Source organism: Prunus avium, chromosome 6, assembly GCF_965620075.1.
Source record: "Prunus avium chromosome 6, drPruAviu1.hap1.1, whole genome shotgun sequence".
In the NCBI taxonomy this organism is placed as follows: Eukaryota; Viridiplantae; Streptophyta; class Magnoliopsida; order Rosales; family Rosaceae; genus Prunus; species Prunus avium.
In genome coordinates, this window is record NC_142289.1 from 9,566,865 (window position 1) to 9,586,579 (window position 19,715).

The window sequence follows — 19,715 nt, forward strand, 5'->3', positions numbered from 1 at the left end:
GGACCATACCACGATGTTTCCGACAAGCTTGGACTGCTCTCAGGACTTCCCTTGCAAGCGTTCTCACAGTGACCCAGTAATCCACAAGCATAACAAAGAGTATTTTAAACTTGAATTACTAATTTTTGTTTGGTAATTTTTAGTTACATACACAAGTAAACTGTTGCTCAGTGGTTATCTTATTTCTACATACACGTAAATAGTTGTTTGGTAACAATAAAATATATATCAATTTATTTTCATTTGTACTTTAAATAGTAAAATATGCATAAAGAAATTAAGAACAAAACTATAAATGTTATTCATTACAATGTTTCAAACTTCAATTGGCATATCCGTTTTCTCCTCTGCAGCTTGAGCCGTCTTCCTTTTCCAAAGCGAAAGCCATTTCCGGGCTTCCAATATTACGGCAACACAACCTATCACTATGATGGTGATAAGGTAAGAAATTTTCCAAATTTTTCCAGGCTGCAGTATATCAAAGCCCTTGAGGATGTTGACAACGCCGAGAACGATGGTTCCGTAACCCACCAGGTAGTGGAACCAGTTCCAAAACACCCTCCGCTTGTCTGTCTTCTTGGGCCTCAAGCACAAAGCAACAAGCACCTGAAGGGTAGCTAGAGCCATAAGAGTGATGCCTATGCATCGGTGCCCTTTATATTCAATCCCTGAAGATTTATGGCCGAGCCAAACTCCTGTTGCGAACCCAGCAACCCCACCAAGATATCCCAGCATTTGACACGCCCTATGAACATGAAACCATGCTGGATCAGCTGCCTTGAAATGCCTCGCCACAATAGCCCCAACAGGCATCAGCATGCCCCAACTGACGGTATTAATAATTCCATGAGAAATCTTCACTTTGAAGACAGAACTTGTGGCCCTCCTGATTGTTTCCACTTTCCCAGAAAGAAAATCCAGAGTTCCAAATGACTGAACGTTTGGTCCAGAAACCGAGTGCATCTGTGGTATGTTTCCGGACAAAGGTCCTTGCTGCCAAACATGGTTGACGACGCTGACGTTGTTGGGAAGCCCTATGGTGGCGAAGATGACGATCTGGTTGTTCTCATAGATGGCGGAGACATCAAACAAAGGGAAGCTAAGATTTCCTTGCTCCAAACGAGTTGCATAACTTTTAATGGGCGACGAGTAAATGTTCATGGTTCCGTCGGTTCTTCTGAAAGCAACGATGGCTTGCGAGCCCACCATGCCAGTTGAGGTAGGGTTTATGGCCCATGCAACCCATCTGGAGTCGCTCACTACAGCTTGTGAGAAGGCCACGTCGACGGTGCCTTTGGATGGGTAATAACTCCAGTGGATGGTCGAGTTCAAAACTCGTAGAGTTTGGCATGCATTGAATGTTTTTTGGTTGAATGCATGGGGTGTGCAAGCTTGTTGTGACATGGTGACGGAAACTGAGCTAAATATGAGAGAGAGTAAAAAAAGACACTTGTAAAAAGCCATAGAATCGGAAGAGATTGCTTTTGAAAGGAAGGGTTTCTGTTGATTGTGTTTGTGTGTTTTCGTAAAAGGAAGGGTTTTTGTTGATTGTGTTTGTGCGTTGGTGCGTCTATATATATAGTGACTCTGGTATACTTTCCTAGTTAGGAAAAGAAACAAAAATTTCACGATTCCAATTCCTATTTTGATTGCTATTTAAAAAAGAAAAAGAATAAAGAAAATTAGAAACTCTCTACATTATCTTCATTCCACCCACGAGTCCACAACGTCAATTGCGAGAAATTATAGAGTGAGACGGTATCACCACGTCAGCTGGTGATACTCACACTCAAAATCTAATACGTATCAATTTTAAAAGAAAATTAAAAAACAATTACACATGGACTTTATCTTCCAAGTTTACCCTTCAACATTAATTAGACCTAACCCCTCTCCCACCGTCCTCCCTGTGCTTCGCTTCTCTCCCCACCAAGCTGTCTTCTCTTTTCCCTCGCCACCCACCCCAACCTTTCTCTCCCTTCTCATCCAACATCCCCAACCCCTCTTTCCCTCCCTCTCATTCTCGATAAAAAAGTTAAACGCATTAAGAAAAAGCCAAAAATCTTGAATATATATAAGTGCAAATCAGAAATCTTCAAAAGCATCTCCTATGATGATAAGTTGAGAACCCACTATTGAAAGAAAGGTAATGATGGATGTTATGGGCAACCAAGTAAATTAGTTATTTTTTCATCTTTCTATTAATTTTATCAACCACTTTTTGGGTGGTGTTGTTTGATGTTGTTATTCATGGAGGGGGACTGCAGCTAAGGGGCGGCAGTGCGTGGTAGGCAGATTGCCAATGGGATCTGGGTGGGACACTGCTACAATCTTGTTTTCTTTTTCATGTTTCTCTATAAATAAATAAAATTTATTTAGGGTAAAGTTGGAAGACAAAGTACAACTATGAAAAAAATATAAATATTTTTTTAAAAATTGACATGTGTTAGATTTTGAGTGGGAGTATCATCCGCTGACGTGGTGATACCGTATCACTCTATAATTTCTCGTCAATCGCCATCCACTTCCACGAGAAATTATACAATGATACAGTATCACCACGTCAGCTTGTGATACTCCCACTCAAGATCTACCATGTGTCCTTTTTGAAAAGAAAATTAAAAAGAATTTACACCTGGACTTTGTCTTACAAGTTTACCCTTCAACATTAATTATCCTAACCCCTCTCCCCCCTCTTCCCTGTGCTATTGACGCCACCTAGCCGTCTAAACATCTCCCTCGCCACCCAGTCGTCTTCCCTCCTCCCTCACCACCCACCCGGCCTTTCCGTGCCTCCCATTCTTAGTAAAAAGTTAAACGTATTTAGAAAGCCCAGAAATTTTGAAAATCAGTGCAAACCCATTAACACATAAAACAAAAATCTTCAAAATCTCCTATGACGACAACCCACTAGTGAAAGAAGGGTATGTTTGATGTTGATATTATTGGAGGGGGACTGCAGCCAAGCGGCGGCAGTGCAAGGTAGGTAGATTGCCGAAAGGGGAAACTGCTACAGTCTTCTTGTTTTCTTTTTCCTGTTTTTACAGTTCTTATTTTATTTTATTAGGGGTAAAGTTGGAAGATAAAGTCTAACAGTGAAAAAAAGTTAATTTTCTTTTCAAAAAAGACACGTGGTAAGTTTTGAGTGGAAGTATCACCAGCTGACGTGGTGATACAGTATCATTGTATAATTTCTCCACTTCCACCCCTTGCATCGATCCCCTTCCCACACTAGCTGGGCTGTCTTTTGAATATGTTTTTTACATTTTCTATTCAATCTGTTAACTATAAAAAAACTAGCCTCTCTGCACACGCTTCCGTGCCTGCGAGAGGTTTAATTTATTTTAAAATTAAAAAAGATCATGGGTAGTTGTGTTCCATAAAAATAGGATCCATTATCTGATTTTTATTTTTTTAAATATGAAAAAGTGTGAATTTACCATATTATCCTCATTTAATTAATAATTTCAATTCTTAATGTTTGCATTAACCAAGGGCATTTTCTGGTATTTTGAATGTTTCACAATTCTATACCTTTTGCTTTATATATATAGATAAAAATAAAAAAAAGTAATATTTTAATTATTATGTTTCTTAAATAATTAATTTGGGTTTTTCAAAGAAATGACTCAGAATCAGAACTGATTTAGGAATTAAACATTAATTTGAGTTGTCGTCACGCCTTTGATAACTTAAAACACATTTATCGTTATTCTTCCACAGCTAAATCGAACCTTGCTGCCTTTTATTGCTCTTTGCATACTTCAGACTCTGATGATCAACACAATTACATGAATTTTCATCGTCTCAAATAATTTGGATTTGTTGCTGTGGTTGAATGAATATTCTTTAGTTTTTTTAATTATTTTCTTTTCTTTTTTCAAAATGTCTGGCCATTATCATCTTCTCTCAATTGAACCCGAAAAAAAATAAAATCTTATTCTCTCTTTACGGGTCCGAACCATTTTCACAAGGAGAGACCTTCACTCTGCAGCAAGAGAAAAAGAACATGGACTTCAGTTCCATGCAAGGTAGATATGAGATGTGAGACAATAAAATAAAATAAAAGCTGAAACCTCCATATCTGTGACAAAGAAACTTGATGTGTTCGTCAATGACAATTTCTTAAAATACCCCTATCAAAATCGCAAACTAAAGAGAAATAAAGAACTCAGATTACTTGAAAGTAGGAGAGGAAGGATCAAAAGACGTTTCAGTTGCCTTGCTTTGCTTATGAAGTTCTATTTAATTTTTAATTGTATTCTTCGAACTTTTTGATTTTGCATTTAATGCACTTAAATTGGTATACCCTAAACCCTAAACAACGACTGTCGATTTTGAGTTTAGAGTTTAGCAAACCCTAATTTAGAAACCCTTTAAAAATGGGATTAGGATGCAGATCATTAGTCTAATGTTCAATCCCCAATGGCACCTCACTCGCCCCCCTTCCAAGCTTTGACCAAAAAAAAAAAAAAAACAAAGAAAAGGATTTAGCATGCTCTCAAATTGGACTAACTACAAAAAATTGCAAAGTGTAGGTTGGGCCTAACAATGAAAGGGATTTAGCAGGCTCTCCAATTGGACTAACTAGAAAAGATGCAAAGTTAGGCCCAACCTAGCCTAACCAAACAGCTCAACATAATAACTTTAATTTGGTTTTTGTTTTTTGCCAATTTAATTTGGTTTGTTTTAACCCGATGGTTTTAATTAAAATATAACCCCAAATAGATTTGTTCCATAATAAATAATTTAGAAATTTAGTGAAAAACTCAAAAGAAGCAAGCAGCTTTCAAAAACACCCAAAAACTTATCAAAATGACGAAAAAACCATTATCTTTAGCATCAAAGACATGTAAATTCTAGAGCTCTTTCCTTCACCAAAAACCGCAGCAGCATGTGAAGAAACCAGACCTGCATGCAAATATTTTGTCTTCAAGTAACCAGACCATATGAAGACGTTGTCACTTTGCATCTGCTCAATAGTTTTTACTGCGCAACGACAGTATCAGAAATAGTGTTTTTGTCTCTTTGTACATTTTTTTAAGTGTATTGTGTCTTAAAAGATAGAAGAATTGTTTGTTTGCCATCAGTTGGCATGTGATGTATGAAACTCCAGAGAGAGATAGAGATGGTGTCAGATAGAGAGGTTTCTCCTCTCATCCTTAGCCATTCTTAGTAGAGTTGGTGAAAATAGTGTATATAGTTTGTAACTCCGAAGAGAGAAAGTACAATAACACCAGAGAAGAAAAAATCTCAGTACTTCCTCCTTCAATTTTCAAATCAATAAAACTTCCTTTGTTCATATACTTTCTCTTATTTTCTTCATACACTTTCTAACCCCGACCACTGTTAATACCACCGATCATTGTTAATATCTCCGATCACTGTTAATACTTGGTTATAACAGTTCCAGCAACAAAAGAAATTAAGTAAGTCTTTTTCTCTTTTATTTTCTTGGTTTTCTTAGCAGACTTCTTGTCCAAAATAGGGAAACACTTTTATAATTATGTTATTATCTTGCTAAACTGACGATCAATACTTTGTTTGAGCACTTGGTCATGTTTTGTATTTGCCATAATGATAATTGGATGTCTGTCAGGGAACCTCTGAGTTCTGCTTCATAGCCCTTTAAGTTGGCGTCTTTGCAGTTCCATGTTCTAGGCATGGTGTCTGGTTGTTATTTTGGCCTTTAGAAACCTTGACTGAGACCCCGCTACAATAATCTAACCTTGACCGAGACCCCGCTACAATAATGGTATATTTTTGTTTTTACTATGAACTAGTATATCATCTACATATACACTACAAAAATTATCATACTTCTTAAAGATTTGGTCCATCTTTCTTTTACGTTTTTCCAAAGAGGAAGATAAAAACTTATGACTTCTTTTAATTTTGAGGAAAATGAATCTAAATGATCACTATCTTCAATATAAAGTTGACCTAAATAACCATGCTCCGCTAAAAATGCTGGAGTAACTGTGATAGTTTTTTGTTTATGCTCTAAATGCAGTTCTCATTATACTATCTACTTAGCTAGTATTAACATGGTTGAATATAGAGAACTGCATTTAGAGCATAAACAAAAAACTATCATAGTTACTCCAACATTTTTAGCAGAGCATGGTTATTTAGGTCAACTTTATATTGAAGATAGTGATCATTTAGATTCATTTTCCTCAAAATTAAAAGAAGTCATAAGTTTTTATCTTCTTCTTTGGAAAAACGTAAAATTAGATTTCACTAGCATACCCCCAGAATGGTTTGAGGATGACATTTACCCAGACAGAGCACAACATAGAATTATTATTTCTTTTATGGAACTGCTTAGTCTGGCAGAATCAGCAAAAACAGGGATTCCTACCAAGAATATAGAGGATCAATTATAGCTGAGCAACAATTGTTCAATGATGATCGTCTGACCCTCCTTCATCAATCCAAGTTTATCAAGATTTATTCAGATTCTACATCAAGGAGACCTGATGACACATATGAATTTAGGATAAGCACAACATGAGCAAAAGTTTTTGATGGAATCTATAATCAGATAGCAGAACAAATTACAGCAGAAGACAACGACAATGCATACTGGAATAGCTTAGGAGAAAAAGATCTACATAATATAGATAACATGTTGGAAGCATGAACTCCATGTGAAGCCCTCATGATAGAAGAAGCATCAGCATCATCATCCCATGTGAAGAGACCATCACAGCAAAAAGATGTAGCATTCCAAAGCAAGATAAATCCAAACCCTTTGGCTCCATACGGCATCAGCTGAAAAGAAGAAGAAGCAAAACTCCTTAGGCAATATAAAAATGAATAAGGGCATTATTGTCCAAACACTTTAATTTTGTCATTCTTTATAAATACTGTACCCATTTCGGGTTTATTTATAAGTCTCCCTAAATAATTTTACTTGGATTTGAATATGAAAAAAGTTGGTTCCTTAAAACTGAGAATGAGCATCCTCAAAACAAATGGAGTTTTGAAACTTGTCATATATTTCTCTAACTAATTTTTTCTTTTAAATTCCTTTAACTTTTTCTTTTTAATTTTTTATTTATTTTTATAAGTATCAAAACTCTATTTATTTTGAGGAGGAGCTCGTCCTCAATTTTAAAGAGTTTGAATATTTGTTTTTGGTCGGATACTAGGATTTGAATATAAAGCTGATCCAAATCGACACTTGTCCACATTTACATGCTAGGCTTGCATACGCCCAAATTAATCGCAAGTTAGCACCTCCCAATAATTGAATAATTATGTGGGTAATTTCAATTTGGTCTCCTACAGTTACACCCTCATGTGCGTACGAGCATTTTCAATTTCTCCCTCTACCCACCCAACCTCCTCTTAAGAGCATGTCCACCCATGAAGGCTAAGGCAAGGCAAGGGCTGCCACTATTCACATGAATAGTGGCAGCCTTGCCTTAGTTGGTTCCACCCTTGGAGGCTAGGGCAAGGGCAAATACTATTCACATGAGATATGAATAAATAAATTTGTATAGAGTTTTTGGTGTGGGAAGTAAAGAATATGCTTAGGTATTTATTAAAAAAAATTCTAGAATTTTTGGTATTTTTTTCCCATTTTTTTGCAAATTTTTTTGGTTGCTGACGTCATTATGACATCAGCATTGCATAATCCTGCCCAGGCAGTAGCTCGGGCTGAATTTGCCTGTGGGCTTGCCTGGGCTCGTGGGACCCAGCTCTTGCCCGGGCTGGATTTCCTGCGCTGGAGAGGGAAATGGGCTGGCGGGGGGCCTTTTGCCCAGGCAGGGCTCCCACGCTGGAGGTGCTCTAACTCAACTCTCCCTGCCCTGTAGCCACGAGCACGACCAACCCCCCAACTCATTCGTTCTCTTTGTCGGGTCTGTTGGGTGGCTGTGGGAATGGTTGGGGAGAGGCTGTAAGATTGGACCAAAATACCCCTCCATACTTCAGTAAGTTGACCAAAAATTGTAAATCATCCTTTAATTGGTTGGAATTCAAATTACAGGAGCTAAAAATGACTTGTGGACTTATTTTACTAGAATTTAGAGAAAAAACTCATCTAAATCCAACCGTGCCTAGCTCAACTTGCGAAATGGACCTCGTGAATTCTCAGGTAGCAAAACATCATGCCACATTGCTTGTGAAAATTAGTCTACATTTGTTTGTCTAGGATTTCTACTTCATCAAACACGAAGAAGAAGCGAAGCGAAGGACAATACAAGAATCGACAAATCAAAGTAAGTTAACCAGCAAGGTATTTCAACGTTTTAGTTGCATTTCTCTGGCAATACAAGGTAGCCATTTTTCACCCCTTATTTTCTTCAGTTGAGCAACTCTTTCCTCTTCTCTTTTGGCTGCTGCTTTTGCTGCTTCATCTTTAGCTTCTAGCCTAGACAATGATCTCTGGCATTTATCTCTTGCTGCAGCCATTATGTCTTTCCCATTAACAACAACAGATTCGAGTCGCCGTCTAAACTGCGATCCATTTAGACAATACCATAAATGGATAAGGAGAGTAGAGCCATTGTGTAAACAAGAAATCACCGACTCAAACTAAGATTCATGGATAAATAAGCAAACCTTCTTTGATTTCTCATTAATTTCTCTTCCAGGAAGAATTCTTGGTCTCTTTCTCAATGGTTGTTCATCTGAAAGCATTCACATAACTTTCAGTTAATCATGCAAACAGTTTGGCAATAGGCAGTGTGGAAATACATCAGTAGGATGGCACCAGAGAATGGCAAACTCTCCAATTCAAACATTAAAAAAAGGCATGTTAAAACTCAAAAATTATCCTATCCTGACACAACTTGGCTAAAAATTAGCAGTAACTGGATGATATCACAAACCCAATTACATTTCATTTATAAGAACAGTTTTCTGCTCCAAGATTACTCTTTACTCAAATCTAGAAATCAAATATTTGGGTCCTCAGTAAGAAGAGGGAAAAAAAAAGGTCAGGTCTTATTCAGGCAGTTTCACTCAGCTATTATCTCAACAATAATAAAGCAGTAGGTGGACACATCAAGATTATCTCCCAATCCCTTGTTTACAAATAAAACATTTGATGGGAATTACATACCTACATGATCAAACACTATCCCAGGAGGAGCATTTTTGAACAAGCGAATACAACCTTCATCTTCATCAACCACAGCTTCATCATCTGGTAAATGAATGAGGGGATCATTCACAATCTCCAAACTCTTTCCTATGATTTCATCCAAAAGTTTTTGTGCCTGCCATCAAGCTTGCTACTTTAGTTTTGCACAAATTGGCCACAAAGAGGCACATGTACACATGCACATATATATACTTCAAATTATTATCCCACAAAATGTTTATTTCACAAAGAAACTACAAACCCATTAAATTGAAAGAGATGAAAAACAAAGTACAGATAATTTGGGGACTGATTGGGCAGGCTGACCTTGATTTGGTAGTGCTTGGGCAGCTGCTGGGTTTTACTCTGGTCGTAATCTCCGCCGCCGCCATTTTCATTAGCGGAAAAACCATTCATAAACGAAGACATAACAGAGGAGGCACCCGCAGCCGCCGAGTTGATGGCTGCCTTCCACTCCGAATCTCCATCTTCCTCGCTACTGCTGCTGCTGCTAAACTCGCCCATTTCTACTGATACAAATTCTGGGTTTCAGGTTGGTCTTGAGCTTATAAGCCTAGACCCTTTGGGCTGTCAAAATATGGGCTTAATTATAGGCAAAACGACACTTGTAGTCCTTGTGGTTTCCAACTTTTACCACTAAGGTCCCTGTGGTTTCAATTTCGTCGCTTTTGCCACTGTGGTTTAAGAATCCAAGCAATTCAAGGACACTTCTCAATTTCCGTCAGATTTATGTTAGTTCTGTTAGGGCATCAGCACGTCCCCCTCACATGGAGGGGCATTACGGTCAAATCGAAACTCTTCGTCCAGCAACGAGTGCCCCCTCCCACACCCCACCAACCCAGCCAATCTCTCTCCCAAACTCTCACCAAAACACTTCAATTTACCGGAGTTAATCAATTTCTTTTGTTTTTGTTTTAAATTTGGATTTCAAGTTAAAATCCAGTTGTAATTGACTTTTTAAGTTCGGTTCCAAATCTGGGTTTCCAAATATGGGGGCAGATTGGGGTTGATTGGGGATGGAGGTGCGTCGGGGGTGGGAAAGAGAGAGACGAGAGGTGCGTCAGGGTGGGTGGGGGTGTGGGACCCGCGGAGTTCGACCCGTCGGATGTTCTGGTGGTCGACGACATTCACAGCTCTTAATTCACGATTTCGCCTCCGAGAAGTCGCACAGAGGTGAGGAGCGATCCAGCATTTGTTTTCTGGGGTTGAGCCGAGGAGATCTTGAGGTGAGGCGCGATTGTTTGGGAGGCAATGGCTGGAGGCTGACGGGACAGAGTAGGCCTGGAAAATGGGCCGGGCCGGGCCAGCCCGGCCCTAAGAAGTGTGAGCCCAAGCCCTATCTTTAACGGACTTTTTTGGCCCTAGACAACTATCGGGCCGGGCCGGGCCAGCTCACTATGAAATATGCAAAGCCCAGGCCCTGCCCACGGGCCAAACTATTTCGGGCTTTCAAGACGGGCCTATATGGCCCTTATATATATATATATATATATAACATTATTAAGACACAATTCCAATCCGAAAACAATAATAAATCTTCAAATCAATATAATATTTAGAGACTATAAATGCCAAGGCATTTATCAAAAATCTCAACTAAGATTTATGCTAAAATCCAATAATCCAAATGAGGATTTCGGCAATCTAGCAAGAACTTCAAATGGAAGGCCCATATACAAATGACTGACCCTGCCAAGCTATTTATAAAGGAAAAAATAATTGTGTTGATGTGTGAAGTCGATGTGGGACAGAAATAGACACCCACCCCCACTTACTCTTTCTTTTTCTTCCTTCCCAGCCTCCTCCACTTTATCTTTCTTCCTTTCAAGAGCGGGAAGAAGGAGACGAAGGAAGAGAAGAGAGCGATGGAAAAAAATAGAAAAAAGAGAAAGATATGGAAGATGACGCAAAAGAGGGAGAAGAGAAAAAAAATTGCAGAGACTAACAGAGGAAGAAGGAGGAAAAATAGAAAGAGAGAGGGAGAGAAGAATAAGGAAAAAAGAAATAAAAGAGAGAGGGAGAGATGGAAAGTAACGGAAGGAAGAAGAAGGGAAAAAAATAAAAAATGAAGGTGTTGGGAGGAGAGATGAGATATGAGACAAAGCATGCTCTTAAAAAATGAAGGTGTTGGGGAGATATGAGACAAAGTAACGGGCCTTTTCAAACTATTAATATTATATATAATATAACTATATTAATTAAATAAAATAATTATAATCGGGCCGGGCCGGGCTTTTAAAGGGCTTAAAAATGAAGCCCAAGCCCTACTCATTAGACTTCGGGCCGGGCCAAGCCCGCCCATTACTTCGGGCCGGGTAAGCCCATGCATTAAAAAATAGGGCCGGGTTCGGGCCAGCCCATCGGGCCCGGGCTTTTTTTCCAGGCCTAGGACAGAGGGTGGAGGGTGGGTTAAGGAAGGGAGAAAGGGAGAGTGGGGTCAAAGTTGGATTGGGGAGAAATGGAGAAAGAGATCAAAGCTGTGCATTCCTTTTTCAAACCCCATTAGCCATTCTTCTTCAACTCCTCGAAATCAAACCAAAGCTGGATTTTTTTTTCTTTTCTGGGTTTCGTTAATTTATTTCTTTAATTATTTTGTTTTTCTGGGTTTGATTAATTCTTTTTTCTGGGTTTTCTGGTTTAATTCGTTTTTCTAGGTTCTGTGGTTTTCTGGCTGAGAAGGAGTGAGAGAGAGAGAGGATGATTGGTTGAGAAAAGGCTTTGGTGTGAAAGAAGAGGGCTTTGTGTTGTGGGTTTTATAGCAGAGAGAAAGGTTGAGCTTTTAGGGAAGAAGAGGTTGGAGAAAACACTTTTCCGTGAGAGGAAGCTACAAATTTCTCATGGGAAATGGCGTGAAAGCTTTAATGGAAAAAGTATGGAGTTGGTGTGGTGATGATGACCAGTATGAGGTTCAGCATCCAAATAGCAAAAATGATGGCTTTGGCTTGGAGAAGTAGGCAATTATTGAATCTTGTATTGTATTCTACTACAATCTGAGCTCTCTCAAAGCTTTTCTTTTTCTCTGAATATTTTTGGGTGCTGGCTTCTCAGAGAAGACGCAGTCACTCACTCTGCAACTTACTATAGAGCAATGCAAGGCTCTTCATTTTTTATTTTTTATTATTTTTGTTATTATTAATATTATTAATATTTTACTGTTTTTGTAATTACAGGGGATTTTACCTTAATGCCCCTCCACTTATTTAATAACTAACGGCAATAGCTGATGCCCTAACAGAACTAAAAGGAATCTGACGGAAATTGAGAAGTGTCCTCGAATTGCTTGGATTCTTAAACCACAGTGGCAAAAGTGACGAAATTGAAACCACAGGGACCTTAGTGGTAAAAGTTGGAAACCACAGGGACTACGACTATTGTTTTGCCCTTAATTATACGACATGCTTATTTTTACCCAAAATACTGATCTTTTAAAAGAAACGACATTCGACCAAAAAGGCCAACACCAAACGACGTAGTTTTTATCGTAACCGCGAATCATCAACGGCAAAACGATTTTCTTCACAATCTGGGAAATAGGCGTAGGCTCCGCTACACCGCCTCAGTTGCAGCTTCAAAACAGAAACCCTAGGGGAGTTCAGATTCTGATTGGTTGTGATTACCCAGAGATAACAGAGAGATTCAATTGGGAAAATCAGGAGAACCCTAAGTAGAAATCTGAACCTAGTAAGGTCATTTTCCGTACAGATAGTACAGAATGGGGAAGAAACAGCACAGCAAAGATCGAATGTTCATCACCAACACGGAGTGGGCCACCGAATGGGGTGGCGCCAAAGCCAAGTCTACCTCCACTCCTTTCAAACGCCTCCCGTTCTATTGCTGCGCGTACTCTCTCTCTCTCTCTCTCTCTCTCTCTCTCATAAATTCGTATATTTGTATATGTAAATTCTTTTTTTTTTTCATTGCCCTCTTTGAAGTTGGTGCTTTTGTTCAACTGTTTATGCAGGCTTACGTTTACGCCTTTTGAAGACCCAGTGTGCACGGCAGACGGCAGCGTTTTCGATGTACTGTGAGTTCATCTGATTCTTTTTTCCTGTGATTGTTTCAAACTTCATTAGCGCTATTTATTTTTGGAGGTTAAATGTGACATGTATGTCGTTTTTGGATTTTGGGAAATGGGTGCAGGAATATAATTCCCTATATCCGAAAGTATGGAAAGCATCCCGTCACTGGAACTCCATTGAAGCAGGAGGAGCTCATACCACTAACGTTCCACAAGAATGCTGATGGTTTGTGCTTTTTAACTCTACTTTTCAGTACATATTTACGAAGTATGCACTCAATGATAGAGTTGATAGTGGTTCATGCATGATGCAAGAAAATATGGGATAAGACCGCCTTTAGCTTAGGTGACGTTGGAATTCAATCTAAACTGGAACTATCATAGTGGATTGAGGTTCATTTTTTCAATCTTATGTTGAGAGCTTTTCTTGTAAAAGAAACAAGCCCAAGCTTAAAATTTTTTAGGTGCGACATTCAAGAGGGGCCAAGTCTGTTAAAGTACATAATTTGAATCAAGTCGTGCTGGAAATTTCTTCGCATATCTCAGACCTGTGAGTTGGAGATCAGCATAATTTTCCAAATATGTTTTTCTCTGTACAGACATGTGACTATGTTGGCTAGATGGTTTTTTTGTCCGCTTCACCAGTGTTATAATCCTGTTTTGGCAGTTCAATCTTTGTTTTGGTATCTTGTCTTAGATGATTGTAAACCTTTTCTCACTTTTTGTGCAGGAGAGTTTCAGTGCCCTGTTTTAAACAAAGTTTTCACTGAATTTACACACATAGTTGCTGTGAAGACAACAGGAAATGTCTTCTGCTATGAGGTTTGTTATGTTGGTCTTGCTTAATGTATTTTTCTCTCTGTGTATGTCATACATATAGCTGTTTTGTAGACTTTAATCATTTTGCTTTTGCTTTGTAGGCAGTTAAAGAACTAAACATCAAGACCAAGAACTGGAAGGAGCTCCTCACAGATGAACCATTTTCTAGGCAAGATCTGATAACCATTCAGGTACATGATACGTTTCAGATAAATCCTGTTTTGTTGTACTAAATTCTTGTAAGTTTTTGTTTTATGCTTCAATATCTCACAGATTTTTATGGATGGTCTTTGCAGAATCCCAATGCACTTGATAGCAAGGTTCTTGTGGAATTCGATCATGTTAAAAATAGTTTGAAAATTGATGATGAAGGTGAGCTAGAGGCTTCATTACCATTGTGGGTCAACTGAGGTATTCTTTTTCTTGTAATTAATTTTTATTGTGTTATCTTATTTTTTGTTTCTTTACTTCTCTTCTTCAGAATTCAAGAGAATGAGTTCCGACCCAACCTATAACATAAATGTAACTGGAGATATCAAGCAGATGCTCAAAGAGCTTGGAACTGAAAAAGGAAGGCAAACTGCTCTGCATGGAGGAGGTGGCAGCAAGGCACAAAATGAACGGGCTGCTGCACTTGAAGCCATTTTAGCTGCAAGATCACGTATTAAAGAGGATCCTAAGTCAAATTCGAATGGGGAGGCTCCTCAGGCGTACAGTATTGTAGATGCTGCTTCTGCTTCAGTGCATGGAAGAAGTGCTGCTGCCGCAAAAGCCACATCAAGTGATAAAACTGCAGCTCGAATAGCAATGCACAAGGCTGGTGAGAGGGCACCAGTGAATGCAAAGATGGTCAGTGAATTTTATTTATAATATCTTCTACCCAATTCTAAATGGTAGGAGTTCCAGTACGATTATGAAAATGAATTCAGTTCTACTTTTAATAGAATACTCTTCTTCCAGCATCAATTATCTTTGCTATATGTCTGTTATAACACGAGTATTAATTCCAGGTAAAGAGCAAATTCACTACCGGTGCTGCTTCGAGATCCTTTACTTCTACCGCCTTTGATCCTGTTACTGAAAATGAATTTGAATATGTCAAAGTTGAGAAGAATCCGAAAAAGAAAGGATATGTACAGCTACATACAACACATGGTGATTTGAACATTGAGCTACACTGTGATATAACCCCCAGGGCTTGCGAGAACTTCATAACTCTTTGTGAACGTGGCTATTATAATGGAGTAGCTTTTCACAGAAGCATTAGGTATGGTGGAGTGTTCTAGTTTAAGTTCTATATTTTGTCCTTTGTTGATCAATATGACCACAGTTAAACATCTATTATTCTCTTTTATTATTTAGGAATTTTATGATTCAAGGTGGTGATCCTACTGGTACCGGAAAAGGAGGAGAATCTATATGGGGAAAGCCTTTTAATGATGAATTGAACTCCAAGTTAGTTCACTCTGGAAGGGGTGTTGTCAGTATGGCTAACAGTGGGCCCCACACTAATGGCTCCCAGTTTTTCATCCTTTACAAGTCTGCAAATCATTTGAACTTTAAGCACACGGTTTTTGGTGGAGTCGTTGGTGGCTTGACAACACTGGCAACAATGGAAAAGGTTCCTGTTGATGACAATGACCAACCTTTGGTAAGTTTATTATTTAATTTCGTGTTCAACACTAGATACCTATACGTGTTTAAAATTGACTCTCTTAAATTGTCACTCTTGGTCTTAATTATACTGGCATAGACGGTATGGAAAGCCACAACAAAAGATTGTAGGTTCTCAATACCATTTTATAACATATATGGTCCAAATCTAGTTCCATCATTGCCTACTTTGTGTGTGTATCTGTCGTTGAACGTGCATGGGTTTATGCACACGGCTGTGTAAATATCTATATATTTTCATCTTATTATCGGTAGTAGCTGAAAGAGTTCCTTGGGTTTCAATCATTCAATCATGTTGGTCAACATACAACTTGCTGAATATTGTTTCAACTATGTTAAAGCTCTTGCATTCACAGGCCTCACTTCCATTTTTCTGCTGTGTCTTGTGCAGGAGGAAATTAAGATAACAGGCGTCACAATTTTTGTTAATCCTTACACAGAGCCTGATGAAGAGGAAGAAGAGGCCAAAGCTGAGGAGAAAGCTGAGGATGAAGATAAGGTTTGTTATTAGATCCTTAAATTGGTCCTGGTGCGTATCTTACTCCCTCTTTTACAATAATAACGCAACTCATTTGTTGTTACTCAGGACAAGATTGGGTCTTGGTATAGCAATCCGACCACAGGAACAGTAGAATCTGGATCTGCCGGTGGTGGTGGTGTTGGGAAGTACTTGAAAGCAAGGAGTGCTCTACCTGAATCTGCTGCAGTTAATGCTGGTTCGACGGAGCTTGCTTCAACAAAGAAAAGGAAATTGGGAGTTTCCACAACAAACTACAATAATTTTTCTGCATGGTAATTGGTAAATGTCCCAAATGTTGTATTGTACCAAATGTAGATAATGTTTTGGATGAGCGAGTAGGAAGAGCATTGTAATCTGTTCTTTTGAGGTATAATAAGAGCAGATGTGGAGCGTGCGGAGGGATAAAAACTGTTTATGATTGTACTTCAAAGCAACAACAGAAGTTTTGAATTACAGGATTGACATTGTTTAAATCATGAACACATCCATCAAAATTGAAATATTTATCAATCTAAGATTTTGTCTAAGGATTTTTAACTCTCTCCCTTCCTCTCTCCGTTAGGTGTTCAATTGGAGCATTATCTACATCCGCACAGAGAGAGAGAGAGAGAGAGAGAGAGACTACACCCGTCCAGGCAAGTGTTTCTCGTTCACTTGGGTGAAATGACATTGGCTAGTGTGTCCACTCCCTTACACCCAAATTTGAATCTTAAAAAGATTTCTCAAGTTCAAATTCTCCATTCTCGAAAAACCACTCATTAGCTATGCTACAACAAATTACCTGCAACTAATATTACCAAAATGAAAATAAAAAAACTAGCTAGAAGAACTAATTGATTTTAGGATATTAAAATATTGTTGAGAAGGGTGGTCTAATAATTAAGTACATGCATGCTGCTTCTCTACTGATGACAGCGGGCAGAAGCAGGGAACATATCTCTGAATCACTACATGGAGCTCAAACAATATCTCCTTTTCAGAATTACGAATCCATAAATTGATGATAAAAGTTGCAGAGCTCAAGATATATATTAGAACTTGAAAGAGAGAGAGAGAGAGAGAATGAAAAGCACTTGAATTCATCAAAGCATTTCTGCAATTTGATATCGTATTTCAAGCATCTAATGCATCTACTGCATTTACAAATTGTGTTTGTTAATGCATAAATAACAAGTTAAGAGACTCAAAATTCTAAATAATTCGATACAAAATTAGTTATATTGGATAACATAGAGTACGTGTAATTAATTTGAACTCGACACGCAAGTAATTTTTTTTCTTTTCGGTCACAACATTCATTTCTTTTCTTTGTTTATTTTGGGTGTTGTTTTCATTAAGTTTTACATTTCTTCTAATAAAATAAATAAATGTCTTTAAAACAAACAAAAAAATCATTTGCCGTGAACGTGACAAGAGACTAATCATGTAGTTAAATTACTACCCACATGACTTCATAATAATAATCAAACTCAATTTTGATAACAATTACGTACCCGACAAGTAGGGTCACTCAACATCATCAACAAAGAGAAGAAAAAGAATAATAGTCTCTTAAAATATTTAGTTCCGAAGAATGACTAGGAAAAAGACCGAGACATGGTCATGACAACAACTTGGTAACTAGTTGTCTCATGCCACTTAATTGTAAATCGTCACCTTAATTACCACGATAATTAAACTGTGGTCCATGGACGGAGACGGACGACGAGCTATAATTATTTTTAATTTCCATAAACTCGTGAGTCATGACAAACATAATCTACGTTCAAGTCTTTTTTTTAAATTACTAGAAAAGATAATGGTTTTCTAAACTCATGACTAAGAACATAACAAGTTGCCACATCGCCATCCTAATCCGAAACTAATTTTGAATTATTATTGTGGCAGTGACATTTCATCTATATTAGTCATGTAATAATAACAAATAATACTAATTAAAACCAAACAATGAGGTATCACAAAACAGAACATCCCTTAATTTTAGCCTTCAAATTCAAAGTTTGTCTTCTTCCCTTCTCTCCTTACTAATTTATATTATGAGAAATATACCGTAATGGGCCAAGCAAATAAATAATTATTTATGGAAAATTCTATATTAAATCATGTTCATTGTTTATTATTATTATTATTTTAAATTTTTTTTTACCATATGTTTGCCAAGTGGGGTTGGAATTCTTCAGAGGGAATATTATCTTCTGTTAATTCTTGGGAATTGAGTGGCTTTCCCAAGGCAAATTCTCCACTGTTGGCCACACTCGAAGGGGAAGATGCCAAGATGGAAAAATCCACTATTTGCTATATGTTAAAAAATGATGATGGCTCCCAAGAAAACTTCCTTAAACCCACTTCTCAATCTCAACAAGGGACAGAGTCCAAGCATGGAGTTTTCCTAATGATTCATGAAAGAAAACCAGGAACAAGAAGAATCCACATATGAAAATTATAACTCACCTTGACAATTGACATAAGAACAAGAACTATATAATTTTCTTAATCTTTAATAAATATTACTTGAGGAACTAGCTAGCCTATTCTGCCAAGAGGAGACAAAGATTTTCTCTCTAGAAGGAATTATGTTTGAGCTTGAAGACAACAAGGTTAGGACAATGGAAAAATCAAGATGGGACTTGACTTGGGGACTTGGGTATCATATATATATATATATATATATATAGATGTATGTATATAAAGAACCAGATTGGCCTAGCGGGTTTTGTTCTTGAGATTTTGGAACTGTACCAAACTATACAATGAGTAAATCTATGAACAATGATGGTTGGGTAATCTAGAGAAATCAAAGGCCTAGCAAGGCTATAGCTAGCCTGGTGGTGTTATGGGGTGGGTGAGATTAGAGAGCATGTGTGCTTATAAACAATCAAATGTACATCTCATCATGAGTGGCTAAAAAAAAAGAAAGGAAAAGTGGGGAAAAGAAGTGGAAGGCAAGGCATGCCCCCTGGATTTTGGTGAAGGGTACATTTTGGTGTTATTACCTAGATTAAGATATGAGACATTGGTGTATGGGGCTGATAATGTAACAGCTAAGAAAGGAAAAAGTGGTGGGAGTTTTGGCGGGGTTTGAAGGGGGAAAGGCTTTTTGGAACTTGGGGGGCAAGGAAATGTGAATGTGAGTGGGTTAATTATTTTTTTTTTGAAGGTTTGTGATGGTGGCTTTGATGATGATGATGATGCACGCCGGCAGCTTTACTTATGTCTCCATCTCTCTCCCCCCAAAACCCAAATGGCACGCCTGCTCCCACTAAAACTATTCCAATCCAGAGAGAGAGAGAGAGAGAGAGAGAGAGAGAGAGAGAGTATGAAAAGCTAATCCACTAGCCATTTGGTGATCTAGACCCTGTTAACTTTTTTTCAGACTTCTTTCATCTTTTTGTCAGATTGGAATTCTATTTCTAAACACTATAGCTCAGTCCATTCCACATTCTGTGTTCAACCCAAAAACTTATAAGTATAATTTCACTCAGTCTTGGATTGGTCCATCCATACATGTTAAAAAAAGAAAGAAAAAAAAAAGACCCATAAAGAAGAATAAGCTAAGCTATAAAAGA

At 38.0% G+C, this 19,715-nt stretch overlaps 2 protein-coding genes and 1 pseudogene across 3 annotated transcripts; 1 reads left to right on the forward strand and 2 right to left on the reverse strand.

The window, feature by feature from the left end:
• Positions 1-315: 315 nt before the first annotated feature.
• On the reverse strand, positions 316-1,481 carry LOC110746957 (cytochrome b561 and DOMON domain-containing protein At5g47530 pseudogene; annotated as a pseudogene).
• A 6,627-nt stretch (positions 1,482-8,108) lies between these two features.
• On the reverse strand, positions 8,109-9,680 carry LOC110759124 (uncharacterized). Of its 2 annotated transcripts, none has more exons than XM_021961153.2 (4): positions 9,425-9,677; positions 9,077-9,233; positions 8,575-8,642; positions 8,109-8,469 (listed from the first exon to the last, which is right to left on the reverse strand). In XM_021961153.2, exons 1-4 carry the CDS (start codon positions 9,620-9,622, stop codon positions 8,254-8,256), a joined length of 639 nt encoding a protein of 212 aa, XP_021816845.2. In that variant the 5' UTR covers positions 9,623-9,677; the 3' UTR covers positions 8,109-8,253. The 2 variants fall into 2 exon arrangements, with proteins under 2 accessions (XP_021816845.2, XP_088110351.1); XM_088254225.1 differs by having other exon boundaries at positions 8,202-8,464; positions 9,425-9,680.
• A 2,943-nt stretch (positions 9,681-12,623) lies between these two features.
• On the forward strand, positions 12,624-16,679 carry PUB49 (plant U-box 49). Its single transcript, XM_088255352.1, has 11 exons — positions 12,624-12,958; positions 13,080-13,142; positions 13,259-13,362; positions 13,867-13,958; positions 14,057-14,146; positions 14,252-14,327; positions 14,437-14,804; positions 14,966-15,222; positions 15,318-15,606; positions 16,021-16,128; positions 16,216-16,679. Exons 1-11 carry the CDS (start codon positions 12,831-12,833, stop codon positions 16,423-16,425), a joined length of 1,785 nt encoding a protein of 594 aa, XP_088111478.1. The 5' UTR covers positions 12,624-12,830; the 3' UTR covers positions 16,426-16,679.
• Positions 16,680-19,715: the final 3,036 nt, after the last annotated feature.

Coding starts and splice junctions, on each gene's coding strand:
- LOC110759124 (XM_021961153.2), bottom strand. CDS start 9,622: ATGGGCGAGTTTAGCAGCAGCAGCAGTAGCGAGGAAGATGGAGATTCG. Junction 9,234..9,424: donor CCAAGCACTACCAAATCAAG/GTCAGCCTGCCC, acceptor GCTTGATGGCAG/GCACAAAAACTTTTGGATGA. Junction 8,470..8,574: donor TTAATGAGAAATCAAAGAAG/GTTTGCTTATTT, acceptor AATGGATCGCAG/TTTAGACGGCGACTCGAATC.
- PUB49 (XM_088255352.1), top strand. CDS start 12,831: ATGGGGAAGAAACAGCACAGCAAAGATCGAATGTTCATCACCAACACG. Junction 14,328..14,436: donor TTTGAAAATTGATGATGAAG/GTGAGCTAGAGG, acceptor TCTCTTCTTCAG/AATTCAAGAGAATGAGTTCC. Junction 16,129..16,215: donor AAGCTGAGGATGAAGATAAG/GTTTGTTATTAG, acceptor GTTGTTACTCAG/GACAAGATTGGGTCTTGGTA.